The sequence below is a fragment of the Humulus lupulus genome, chromosome 9, assembly GCF_963169125.1.
Source record: "Humulus lupulus chromosome 9, drHumLupu1.1, whole genome shotgun sequence".
Taxonomy (NCBI): Eukaryota; Viridiplantae; Streptophyta; class Magnoliopsida; order Rosales; family Cannabaceae; genus Humulus; species Humulus lupulus.
Window position 1 is genome coordinate 2,129,419 of NC_084801.1, and position 13,221 is coordinate 2,142,639.

A 13,221-nucleotide genomic window follows, 5' to 3' on the forward strand; every position below is an offset into this window, starting at 1 on the left:
ACTTTTAAAAAATATTTACAATTTGGTTTAGAATGTAAAATATTAAAGTAGATGCAAATATTTTAAATTTTAGCACAATACAATCTTAAAGGTAAAAGGAAAAATTCGTTGTTATCTTTGTTGAGCTCCTCGTAGACTAAGAAAAAGCCTCCTCGCAAAGAAATAATGTAAGAAAAAGAAGATCATATTGATTTATTTTTTTATTAACAAATTTGAGTTTGTTTCAACCAAAATGAAATCATTCTCCTTGGCAAAAGTGTCGGCAGAGATATATATAATTACAATTAGTGACACCTTCGTATGGTTTCATCACAATTATTGTGATAGTGGACTACTCTTTGGCGTAATGGCACATGATGAAAGCAACAAATTTCTTTTTTCTTTATTTAAAAATAAATTATTAATTTTTAATAGATTGTACATAAATATGACTTTCTTTTAAGAAAAAGTTAATCTATTGCTTTTTTTTTTTTTTAAATTTTACTTTTATGAGTTTAGTTTCCATATTTTTGTATAAAAGTTTGATTATGCCGTAGTTTTACTCTTAATTAAGTTTTATTAATTTGAAAGAGTATGTTTGTAATTTAATTATTTTTTTAGCTTATTTGATTTTTTTATATTTATTTTATATAACTATTTTTATATTAAATTTTTCCATGATTGTTTTGCAAATTTATTATTATTATTTTTTTGTAATATGAATTTTGTTTAATTTTTTTTATTTATTATAAACATTTTTTTTCAAAACCTAAGTAAGGTAACTAGTTACTTAATTGATTTTTCAAAGTTATGTAAAAAAAAAAATCCTACAGCTAGGTTAAATAACATTTATCTAGAGGGGTAACCAGTTACTTGTTTGATTTTTCACAGTTATATAAAAAATAGTCTTAGAGGTTAGATAACATGTATCAGGAGGGGTAGCCAGTTATAGTGAGATTAGTAACTTACTGCCATAAGAAGGGTAACCAGTTACCATAAGAGAGGTGACGAGTCACTCATATTAGAAATGAAAAGAAACATCACATTTGAAGGAAAAGAAAAGGAAGAGTAAGTATGATTTAGTAACCTAGGTAACCATTTACCATAAAGAACCCACAAATATACACACACATCAGAATGTGAAGGTAACCAGCTACCTCCTTAAATATACACACAAAGAACGTGAAGGTAACCAGTTACCACAGATCTGAAGATAAAAAAAATAGATCTGACCACGAACCAACCTTCTCCCTCGTCTCCGACCATCACCAGAAACCCCCATCCCCTGCGCGCAAAACCCCATCGCAAACCCAGCTATCCCCGTGGTTTTGCGCAGCTCCGAGCACCATGACTCGCACTCAGCCCAGGCGCCACCCTTCTTCCTCGCCTCCGACCACCACCAACACATCCCTCTCCTCAACCTATCCCCGTCGTTTTGGATTTGGGGGCTCGCGAATGGAATCGCGCAGAGATGCACGGATTAAGGTTGTGTTCGTCGATGGTGCAACTGAGGTGTTCTTGGCTGGGCTTCATGGAGGTGCGCGCCTAAGGTGGTGAGGGTGGCTGGGTTTCACGGAGGTGTGGCTGGGGTGTTCTTGGCAGGTGGTGAGGGTGGGTGGCCGGAGATGATGGTGGAGATGGTGAGGCAGGCGAGTGGAGGACAGGGAGGTGGCGGCTAGGGCAAAATGAAAGAGAAGATGTGGCTTGGCTGAAGGAGTCTTGGCTATGTTAATTACCATAGTACTCCTCCTTTTGCTGATTTTTTTGTTTAATTTTGATTTCCAATATGGGATTAGTTTTCCCATAAACTAAGTTTTTGTTAATTAAATTTTTCCATACAGATTAAAGAAAGTTTAACTCCCATATTTTTTAACATTGATGGCTAAAAAGCCATAATTTTGAAAAATTCCCATTAAGATTTGGATATATGGAACTAATTACACAAGGCTGTTAAAAAAATTAGCAAACCACCCCAACCAAACCAAATAACCACCCACCTAAACCAAACCAAATAAATTGGGCAGGTTAGAAAATATTTCAACCCACCAAAATAACTCAAATAAACTGAATAAACCAAATAATAATTTTTTTATACATATATGTAAATATGTATTATATAAATTATCTTTTAAAAAAGTAAAGATAATGAAATTTTATATTTTTAACAATGAATTCAGAATATAATATTTTTAAGCTTAAAAGATGTATATTATACTCTTTTTTTTTTTTTTTACAAAACTACACATGTAGTTTTATTGAAGTTGAGTATTTTTTAAAACTAAAAAAAAAATGTTAAAGATCAGTTTAAACAGATTAACCCAACTAAACTGCCAAAATCATTGGGCAGATTAATTTTTTTTATTATTATTTGAGCAGGTTACAATTGAGTGTTTGCAACCCAATATTTACATTAAGTTACTTAAAATATGCTAACCCGGCCAATTAAACCCACTTATAACAAAACACTTGGATCAAGCTTGCTAAAGTCATTGAGGTGTGTATGAGTGCATTTATATACGAGGGTGAAAAGATTCAAATCTTAATTATATATATAAATATAATTAATTATTTGGTCAAATTTTACATTTTTTTTTTGGTAAATCAGCTTAATCTTGTATTATGCACAAAAGCTATTGACAAACACCAATTAATTAATTACATTTGTAACTTTCCCACCCAATCTAAATCATCCTTACTTATCTTCCCTGCCTTAAAGGAAATCTTATTATAGATATCAGTTTTGATTTTCAAAGCAACATTACAAGCCATTGGTACCTTTAGGTTCCAGCAGGCATCATTTTGAGCTCTCCATATCTGGTACACATTAGCAATGAGAGCACAATAATAAAATCTTATTCGGCAACATGAATGCCTACTTCTCCTAACCCAATTCAACATTCCAATAAGCTCATATCTATTAGAACCAATACTTAACCAGTACAAAATTTGATGTATACATTGATTACTAAAGTGACACTCAAAGAATAAGTGTATGTGGGATTCTTCAAATTGACCACAGATAACACAAAGAGGGTCATTTGTAACACCAAATCTTGTGAGCCTGTCTCTGGTCTGCAAGCGCCTCTTTAACGCCAACCATGTCACAAACTTGTGCTTAGGGATACCAAGTCTATCCCAAATCGGAGAGTACTTCCATCTTATCTCTGTATTCTTCTTCAGCTGCTTGTGCACCTTGGCAATGCTATAGCTTGGCCAACTGATTTCATTATGAGGGTAAACTTCCTTTAACTCATTCTTAGTCTTGACAATTTGGTTCCAGTACCATCTACTTGTAGTTGGAGCATTATAACTCCACCAATCAACCTCCTTTAAGTACACATTATGTACCCATTTAACCCATAAATTATCTTCTTTCTTTGCAATTGCCCAAACATATTTTATTATAGTACAAAAGTTCCATAGACCAATATCTTTGAAACCGAGCCATCCCTTCTGCTTGGACTTGCACATCTCAGCCCAAGAAATAACTCTCCCAGGACCTACATAATTGTCTATGCTTTTCCACAAAAAAGCCCTACAGATTTGATTGATTCTTTTAAGCACAGTTTTTGGGAGAATTACCACTTGAGACCGGTAAGTATCTATTAAGAGCAACACAAAATTAATAAGGATGCATCGCTCTGCAAAAGAAAGATTCCTCGAGCTCAAATTCCTCATCCTCACTACCATTTTATCTACAAGACATTCATAATCCGCTCTTGTATTTATTTTGTTGCTCATTGTCATTCTTAAATAGTTAAAAGGAAGACTACTGCGAATAAAACATGTCATCCAGTAAGCTGAGCCCAATCCTCCACCTTCAACCCCGCACCATATATGGCAAATTTCCATTTGTTTGCTTGCAATCCTGAAAAACTGAAAGCCTCTTAACATTAAATGGATAGCCTTGAAATCTCCTTTACTAAACAATAACAAATCATCCGCCAAACAAAGATGGGTAAGCTTTAGGCTTTCACACCTTGGATGAAACTTGAAATCAGTTTGCTGAGCTACTTTAACCAGAATTCTCGAGAGATATTCCAATCCTATTACAAAGAGCAAGGGGGACATTAGATCCCCTTGTCTTAAACCTCTATTTGAATGAAGATAACCATTTTGAGCCCCATTGATCATGAATGAAAACCTTGGAGTAGTAACACAACTCATCACCAACTCTATAAACTTCATGGGAAACCTTAGAGCCATCATCATTTCTTTTAAAAAAAACTCCAATCCAAAGTGTCATAAGCCTTTTGAAGATCTATTTTTATCATACAAGTAGATCTAGCACCTTTCCTTCCATAACCTCTCACCATATCTTGACATATCATTAAGCTATATATATTCCTTTAACAAATCCACTATGATTTTATGAAATAATTGAAGGAAGAACCTCTCGAAGTCTCGAGCAAATGAGCATTGTAGCTATCTTGTATAGCACATTGCAACAAGCAATGGGTCTGTACTCACTCACATTCTTGAGGCATTTTGTTTTGGGAATAAGAGTCATTATTGTTGTATTAATCTCCTTAAGAATCCTACCAGTATGAAGAAAAGATAAGACTGCCTTAACCAAGTCCGGACATGTAATGTCCCATGTGTGCTTAAAGAAAGCACTATTGTACCCATATGGACCCGAAGCCTTCTCATCAGGAATCGAAAACAGAGCTGCTTGAACATCATCTTTAGTGTATTATGTTGGTATTAAATGTTCAAATCAAATGTACGCAACGGAATATATGGACCCATTTTAATAAAATTAATATCAGCTAGGATCACACACACACACACATATATTAAATCACATACAAATAGATCAAGGATTACCTCTTGTAGCCTATCAAGTGTCCTTGAGTCTTTTTGTATAAATCAACGATCTTCCTATCTAGTGTTCTTAGATCTAACATCCTGATCTTCCAGATCAATCCTCAAACACACAAGGACGTGTGTGGGCACGTAAGATTCAAAATGTTGATTTATGTGACTCCTTAGATGTACTCAACACATGAGATCTAGAGAGTTTTTGATAGAGAGAAGGTTTAGAATAGTTTTCAGGTTTAGAGAAAACTATCGCTTTAGAGAGAGAGTCTGTATTTTTTTTATTCACAATAATAATTAAGCATTCTTTTGAAAGTCACGTATTATCGGACTTATAAATACTTTAATCTAATTAAATAATCTTTATTTAATTAAAATATAATTCTAATTAAATCCGATTAGATATTTTTATTTAATTATTTAAATCATATTTAAAAAGAATAATTGAATAACTGATTAAACAAAATTATTTGAAATTCAAAATTCAAATCTCAAGTATTAAATCCCTGATGCTAGGCGCCACACACTGCATTGTACAATGTGTGTCGCCCAGCCCTATTAGGGTTGCCCTAATTTTCTCATTTGTTTATTTAATCAACTTTTAAGACAAGATATTTATCCCAACATAAATATTAGTTAATTTAAAATTAACTTTATCTTAAAATATCAGTTTTAAATTAAATAAATATCATATTATAAATAAGATATTTATTATTCTCTCTTTATATTAATCCAAACAAGATTAATATTAATTTTAATCTATAGTTTTTCAAAATAAAATATATAGTTAATTAATTAATTCATAATTAATCGATTACCCATAATTATCAAATAATTATTTCCTTTGTGCTGAAAAATTAATTCCTCTGCAATTTAGTCATTTCTCTTTACAAATCTTTCTTTTGACATCCTTACCCTTGACAGTGTAGGACAAAGATGATCTGGGGACCATGGACATATCATACGAAGGTCCAATAAACCATATTATTAATTAAACTATTTAATCTAATAATCTCATTTATTAATTCCATGATTACTCCACTATAAATATAGAATTGCACTCTAAGTATTTATAGAATTATATTTACAGAGTTTTCACAAGTAGTCCATTGATATAATCAATATATGTAGTTCTGTCCTCCATTATTGGTTCATTAATTAGAGCTGGTCAAAATTACCATTTTACTCTTCTAATTACCTCTTGATCCTACTATTAATTCACAAGCGAATAATTAATCTATAATCTAATTATAGATTTGAGCTCAATAACTATTCAGGTCCAGAATAAACCCTTAAGGGAACCAATATTCAATCCGTTAGGAAATCATGGATATTGAATCTCCAAAACAAAAGTCATTAGCCTCATTATTCTAAGAGACCTTAACAAGTGAATCAAAAGATCCAATAAACATAAACAGGAGTTCATGAATACTCAGGATTTAGACTGATCTACAAATGATCATCTATTATGATAAGTATTAAATTTTTACGTCAAACGAAAAGTTTATAAAGATAATTAATTCTCATCGGTCATGTCATGTATAATCTCTATTATATGCAACACCTTTACTAAGATGTCTATCCACATCAGTAATCCGAATCTAGATTACTTACATCTCGTATGCTTAGCAAACCGTACTAGTAACCATTCATTAAAGATACTTTAATATGTTACTCACTATTTTATTCATTATATATGATCTTAATTCTCTCATACTAATACAAGATCATATTCTCATGAATGAATAGGGAATTTTCTTGATATTATTATATAATCAATTCAAACAATAATTATAACATTCAAATATAATAAAATTTTACTTTTATTTAAAACCAATAAAATGTCTTTACATGCTTTTAGGGCATTAATCCTAACATATTCCTTCTATAAAAATTCAGCATGTTGCTTTGTAACTAGCTTCCCTGCCTGCACCACATTAGTCAGCAGTGATTTCCTTCCTTCTTGGATTGTTCCCAACAAAGCTTCATAGAACTCCTTAAAAGCCTGACCTTATACTTCTCTGAATCCTTAACAAACACATCCCTTTTACCTTCTCTGTTGATCTTTGTTAGGACTGCCCTTAATCTCTTTAATTTGCTAACTAGAAAATACATTGGAGTCCCATTTGTATTTTCATTCCAACTCTCAACCACCTTCCTATGAAAATCCTTATTGCTACTCCAAAAATTGAAGTATCTAAAAGGTTTCCTAGTCTCCTAGACTGGATAGATAGTCACCAAAAAATGGACTATGGTCAAACTTTCCCTCTAGAGAAAAAATTACCTATGCATTGCCATACTTATCCAACCATTTCTCATTAGCAAGAACGCTATCAATTTTGGCATAAGCTTGAGCCCTTCCTTCTTGTTTGTTGTTCCATGTAAAATAGGAACCCGAAAATTTCACATCTTCTAGCCCACAATGCTCCACACATCTTTGAAAAGGAATCATTTCAAAGCCATCTCCACGATAACTCAATCTCTCAGCAGTTGATAAAACTGAATTGAAGTCCCCCATTACAAACCACGGGTAACTTGTCTCAGTACCTATTTTCTTCAAATTTGTCCATAAACTCTCTATTCCTTTCAGATTATTGAAATCATAACTATTGTGTAATGCCCTGAAATCTCTAATGTGGTTTAATGGTTGGATTAGTAGGCCGAGATGACCATAATTGATCTATTATGCCATTAAACTATTATATGCATGTTTGTGTGAATTATATTATAATATGATGTTAAATGCATGCATGTGGGTCCACATTTCATTACAGGGGTATTTTGGTAATTTGGCCCGTTGAGGGCATAATTGTATATTTGTATGCATGTCAGTGATATATTGTTGAGGCCACATTATAATGTAGATTTTTTCGAGCTATTCGGCATGAGACGTTCTTTGAGTGCAAATTAGCGGTTTAGTCATAACGGGATTAAGTTCGAGGCTCGGGGTGAGTCTCGGTGTGATTTAATGATTAGAGCGTTGTTGGGAATTAAAGGATAACAGGATATGAATTATTGGTATTTGAGAGTATCGAGAACAACGGGAATTGGAGGGTGTTAATTATGATTAACGAAATAAGTGGAAAAGGACGGTTTTACCCTTGGGAGTCTTTAGAAATCTTTATTTGACCTAAGGGAAAAATAGTCTTTTCACCCCTAAGATATATATATATATATATATCAACTCTTGGACAGTAGAAGCTTACCAAAACAGAGTTGCTGGTTTTCCTTCAACCGATTCTCATCCTTCCTCCTTCCTCCTTTGGAGTTTTTGATCCCAATTTGAAGAACTAAGCTAGGGAATCAAAGTTTGGAACTTAGGACCTTAGTTCATCCATTGAAGAGGACTCAAATCCAACTTGAGGTAAGAATTCATCCATGAATTTTAGTTGTACTCTGTTTTTCTTATGGTTTTTCAGTTGAAGAGTTTGAGGTGTCTAGTTGGGAATCCACGGAAGTTTTTGAGTAAGATTGCTTGGGTTTTGATGAGGTTGGGGTGTAGATGAAGTTTAGGGGTTGAATGGCATGTTTGGGTGATGTTTGGGGCTGGTTTGAAGGGTTGTTTTTCAGGGGAAATCGCAGGGGAGGAAACCAGGAGAAAGCTGGTCTTGCAGGTGGCGCCCCAGTGCTAGGCAAAGCAGAGAGCTGGGTCTCTCTGACTTGGGGCAGCGCCCCAACGCTAGTCCATTTTCCAGAAAGCCTATTTTAGGGCTCAGGATGACTTTTAAGGCTCGAGGATGGGTTCCTTTACCTCGTTTGGGTGGATAGGGAGTCCTGAGAGTGCGAGATTGATCCCGGGAGTGAGGTTTTAGATTGTGAACCTCTTATTGATTTACTTTATTAATGGATTCCAATTGGTTATGACTAGGTGACCGCTGAGGAACTAAAGAGCAGATCGTTCTCAAGGGTCGTTCTTTTATTAATTCTCGCTCGAACCCGAGGTAAGAAAACTGCACCCTATGTATATGACATGCGTGGTTATTTTAGAGGCATGTTGATTGTTAAATGTGGACATTGATTGCATATTAAATGCTTAGCAAATCTTGCTTACTTGTGTATGGCATTGACTAGTTAGAATCGGCATTGGTCGCGTGTTACTGACCTAAGAGCCAGAAACGGCATATGCGTCATGAACGCAGAGTCGATAAAAGATTAGATCTAATAGACATCGGCATTGAATGACTCATATGGAGCATTAATGCTGGACCGACCCTAAGTTTGATGAAAATTATAAGTGCTTGTCTAGTCTATGACTAGTTACTCAGAGCCAGGGCCAAAGGCCTAGGTGACTGTTTGTCACATGGCTAAGGGAGCAGAATCCCACAGTTGTGACTCTATGGTCACTCGGTAGGTTTATGTTGGTGACTATTTCATTAGATACCTATCTTGTTTAAGCTAATGAAAGGATCACTTATTTGTATAGGGAACGAAACCCACCTTAGTGACTTTGCCATTGTCACTCCTTTATTTTGGACTAGAAATCCTGAATGATTATTATGATCATTGTTGATATTATATTCATGCAGTATTAAGTTTTCTTGCTGGGCTTTGGCTTATGGGTGCTATGTGGTGCAGGTAAAGGGAAAGAAAAGCTCACACAGCCTTGAGTGGAGAGCTTAGGTGGCAATGTGTACATATGCGGCCGCTTGACCACCACGGCCAAGGAGTTCTTAGGGGAACTAGGGGGTTTACCCTATTTTTGCCGCTTAGATCGGCGGGTTGTAAATTTTATACTGTAATGACCATTTTGTATCGTAAATAACTTGTAAACATTTTTATGGGCCCATGAACAGTTTTATGTTTTAATTAAAATGTATCATTTCCTTTTGATTGGCTTTCCACCTTAACCTATTGATGACTCCTAGAAGCATGTTTTTAACCAAAGAACTCGCTTAGCGAGTTAAATCACAGTTCAAAGTTCACCGTAACTGTCTTGGGGTAACCAGGGCGTTACATATTGTAACTTCACACTTTTCACCACTTTTGGAATTGACAATGAAGTGCATCCATTGGCTAGAGCTTCCTTGAATATTAACATCAAAACTTCTCGGATTCCAAGCCACAACAATCCTACCATTAGGATGATTTATCAAATTTGTTGTGAAACACCAACCTTGAAACATATTGAGGTATAAGGTTCCCATTTTGGTAGCCTTAACCCTAGTTTCTAGGAGACTAACAAAACCTATTCTTTTGTTGGAAATCATTTTCATGACTTCCCTTTGCTTGTTATTTTTGTTAAGTCCCCTTACATTCCAACCAAATAACCTATCCATTTATTAATGGATGATCTCCCCCTCCATTAATAGTGGCCCTCATCTCCTTTAAAACTTCCCCAACTTGCACTTCAGTAGCTGATAGTTCTTCTAGAACGATAAATGAATTACTCACATTCATTTCTTTTACATTTTCTACTAAGACTCTCTTCCCTTTAACTTGTTGAAAACCTTCTTCATCCTTCCCACTTGTGTTTTTCCCCTGTGTATCCTTCCATGAATTCTCTTGTTAAGCTGCCTTTTGAACCATTGTATTCTTCGGTTTCCAAATTTTTGTTGGCACTCCTTGAATCTTACTCTTCCTGCAAACTTCCTTAGTGTGTCCTATCCCCTAGAAATGAGTGCATCTAAGTGGTCTCCATTCATAATAGACCTCAACATACACATATTCCCCTTTTTTATCTTCAAATTTAATTAGTGCATGCAAATCTTGTGCAATATTCACTTCAATAAGCACTCGAGCATATTGTAATTTCTCCCTAGCCATTGTTGCTCTGTCTTGCCTCACCATCTTCCCAATTGTTCCAACTATTTTTGCCATCGTTCGTTCTCCCCAATATTTAAGCTCAAGATTACTTAATTGAGCCCAGATTGGAATTGTCAAAACTGTCTCTCTAGTAAACTTTGAATCTGGATCCCACCTTTTCATTATGATTGGCTTCCTGTCAAAGAATTGGTAACCTCCATTCAAGATTCCACCTCTAGCTTCTACAAAATGAAATTGGATTAGGAACATCCCCTGAGCTAGTAACCCTATCTTATCAATTCCCTTGTCTCTCCAAACTCTTCGAAAAAATCCTTCCATCACCAATAGAGGAGGGTGAGCTCCCATAACATAACACACTACGACAGTGCTCCAGTAATGAACCTCCTATGTCTTCTAAACCTGTCTTGACACAATTAGAGTCCTTCCTCTATGCATCTTCAAGATCTATGTTCAAAATAGGTATAGAATTAGATGTACCTGATTTCCCATTCGAGATTGAGATGTCGCCTTTCATGACTCCCAACCAATCGGATTGTGTTTTCTTAACTACCGAAGCTTGCTTCAAAATTTCCTCATCTTTCTCTGTTCTTCTCCCTGGCTTAGCTGCATCTGTCTTCAAATTTTCCTCATTTGCAGTGTTCGACCAATTCTTGCCAGCTTCATCCTCCTCTTGATCAGAAACCTCAAAATCGATGGCCTCCACTCTAAGAACTTCGGCAATGGATTTCATTTTCTTGACTGGATCTGTAGATGATGGCCCTCGCTTCTTCCTCACCAGTGTTTTCTTCTTCAGTTTCGATCTCCCCACCATAGCTCCAGCTCAAGTTGAAGAGAGAGCAAAACTTCGGCCTATTTTCTTCCCCAAACCTATCACATCGTCAATGACTCAAGAATTGATATAATAGTTGAAAAGATTTTGACCAAAAATGAGTCTACAATACTATTTTGATCCATTTTGTTAAACACGAATTGTCATTTAACAAAAACACATGAATCGATCACATATTGGGGAAAAATATAAGGATGAAAATTGTATTTTCCCTTTTTTTTTTATTAGCAGGAAATATTATTGCTATCAAGAATTGATACACTTGTAAAACCCCTAAATAATATAATATTCATATATCGTCTATACTCACATTTTAACTGTCATTTTAAATGTGGCCCTTACACAACATGTGAAAAGTGGGGTTCAATTTGAATTTATGCCAAACAAGATTACATGATCGAATTGTCATTCTATATCTATATATGTGGCTAAGGCTACCTTAGAATTGTATGGTCAGTGTAGAAACACGGTCTATTTTTAGCTAAAGATGTCCTAAAAATATGGATCGAGAGTCAAAACAAGTGAGGAAAGTGTGCGACTTAAAGACTTAGAAGAGAGTAAAATAGTTTTTATTATATTTTTTTAAGGAATTTTTTTTTCAATTTTATGAAATGATTAGGCCGATAAAGTAAAAACTAATATATATATATATATATATAGGTCTATTTATTTCATAAAGAGACTACCCACAAAATTGCCAACAAACAATATGAAAACGAATTCTAAAGCAATTAGATCAGCTAACATAGCATAGGTTCAACTTTGGGCATAGAAGGACCAAGTCTGCGCTAGGGTCACCTACGTGGAAGTAACCCAAACATTACATGGTGGAATCTAACAATTCCTATTGATATTGATATGAGAATAGCTACGGATGCATATTTTTTCTATGGGGACGGGCCCTAATGGGGCGGGAAATCCCCGTCTAAATGGGGAACGGGGTAGGGATGTGGATAACTTTCAATTTCCAAATGTTAAATACGGCGGGAATGAGGATAACACTCCCCGCCCTGATGGGGCATCGTTTAAATTTGTATATATTTTTGTAATATTTTATATGTATTTATATCTTTCTTTATATGTTTTTTAGTATAATAGTAACTTTTTTAATATTTTAAATTTTATTTAGGATATTGTTTAATATTTTAAATAATAAATATTGTGCAATATTTTAATTCACATATAATTTATGATTTTTATTTTAAAATTTTAATTTAAAATTTATTTTTTAAATAAATGAGTTTCTCATGGGGATTCCCCACCCATCCCTGACGGGGAATAAACAAGGACGGGGTGGGAACGTGAATTAAAAATATAAATAGGGATGGGGACGTGGGGAGCACTCCCCACCAATTCCCCACACCGTGTGCATCACTAAGAATTATTAAAGGACACCCTGGTGCCCAACACCACAAGTATGTGACATATCGTTATTAATGCAATTCAATATCTGGTCCCACTTATTTGAATTTAATAACTATTATAAGGTATCGCTAACAATTCATTAGGGTCACCTCATATAGTGTTGAGCACATTAAGGTGCCAACTATCGACACTCTATTGATATTTAAAATAAACATTTCAACATTAATTTGCACGTAGTGTGGGACCTTGACTTATTAGTGAAGAAAATTACTTTGTCTAATACTACAATTAATGTCACTGGTCCACGGCCTCTGACTCTGTCTCACGTGCCTGGACTAAAATGCTCATTTTCAACTTACTCAAAATAACAAAGTGTTTGGGCCGAATATTTTAAGCCCAACAACTACAATTAATGTCACTAGTTGCAACTAATAAATAATGCATGTATATCAAGCCAAGTACTTACG

At 34.7% G+C, this 13,221-nt stretch overlaps 1 protein-coding gene across 1 annotated transcript; it reads right to left on the reverse strand.

Annotated features, from left to right (window-relative positions):
- Positions 1–2,634: 2,634 nt before the first annotated feature.
- LOC133802030 (uncharacterized) lies at positions 2,635–4,191 on the reverse strand. The gene has a single exon (XM_062240261.1). It carries the CDS (start codon positions 4,189–4,191, stop codon positions 2,635–2,637), a length of 1,557 nt encoding a protein of 518 aa, XP_062096245.1.
- Between the last annotated feature and the right edge of the window lie 9,030 nt (positions 4,192–13,221).

What these genes read in the sequence shown, in the direction of transcription:
- LOC133802030 (XM_062240261.1), bottom strand. Translation starts at nt 4,191, where the DNA reads ATGATGATGGCTCTAAGGTTTCCCATGAAGTTTATAGAGTTGGTGATG.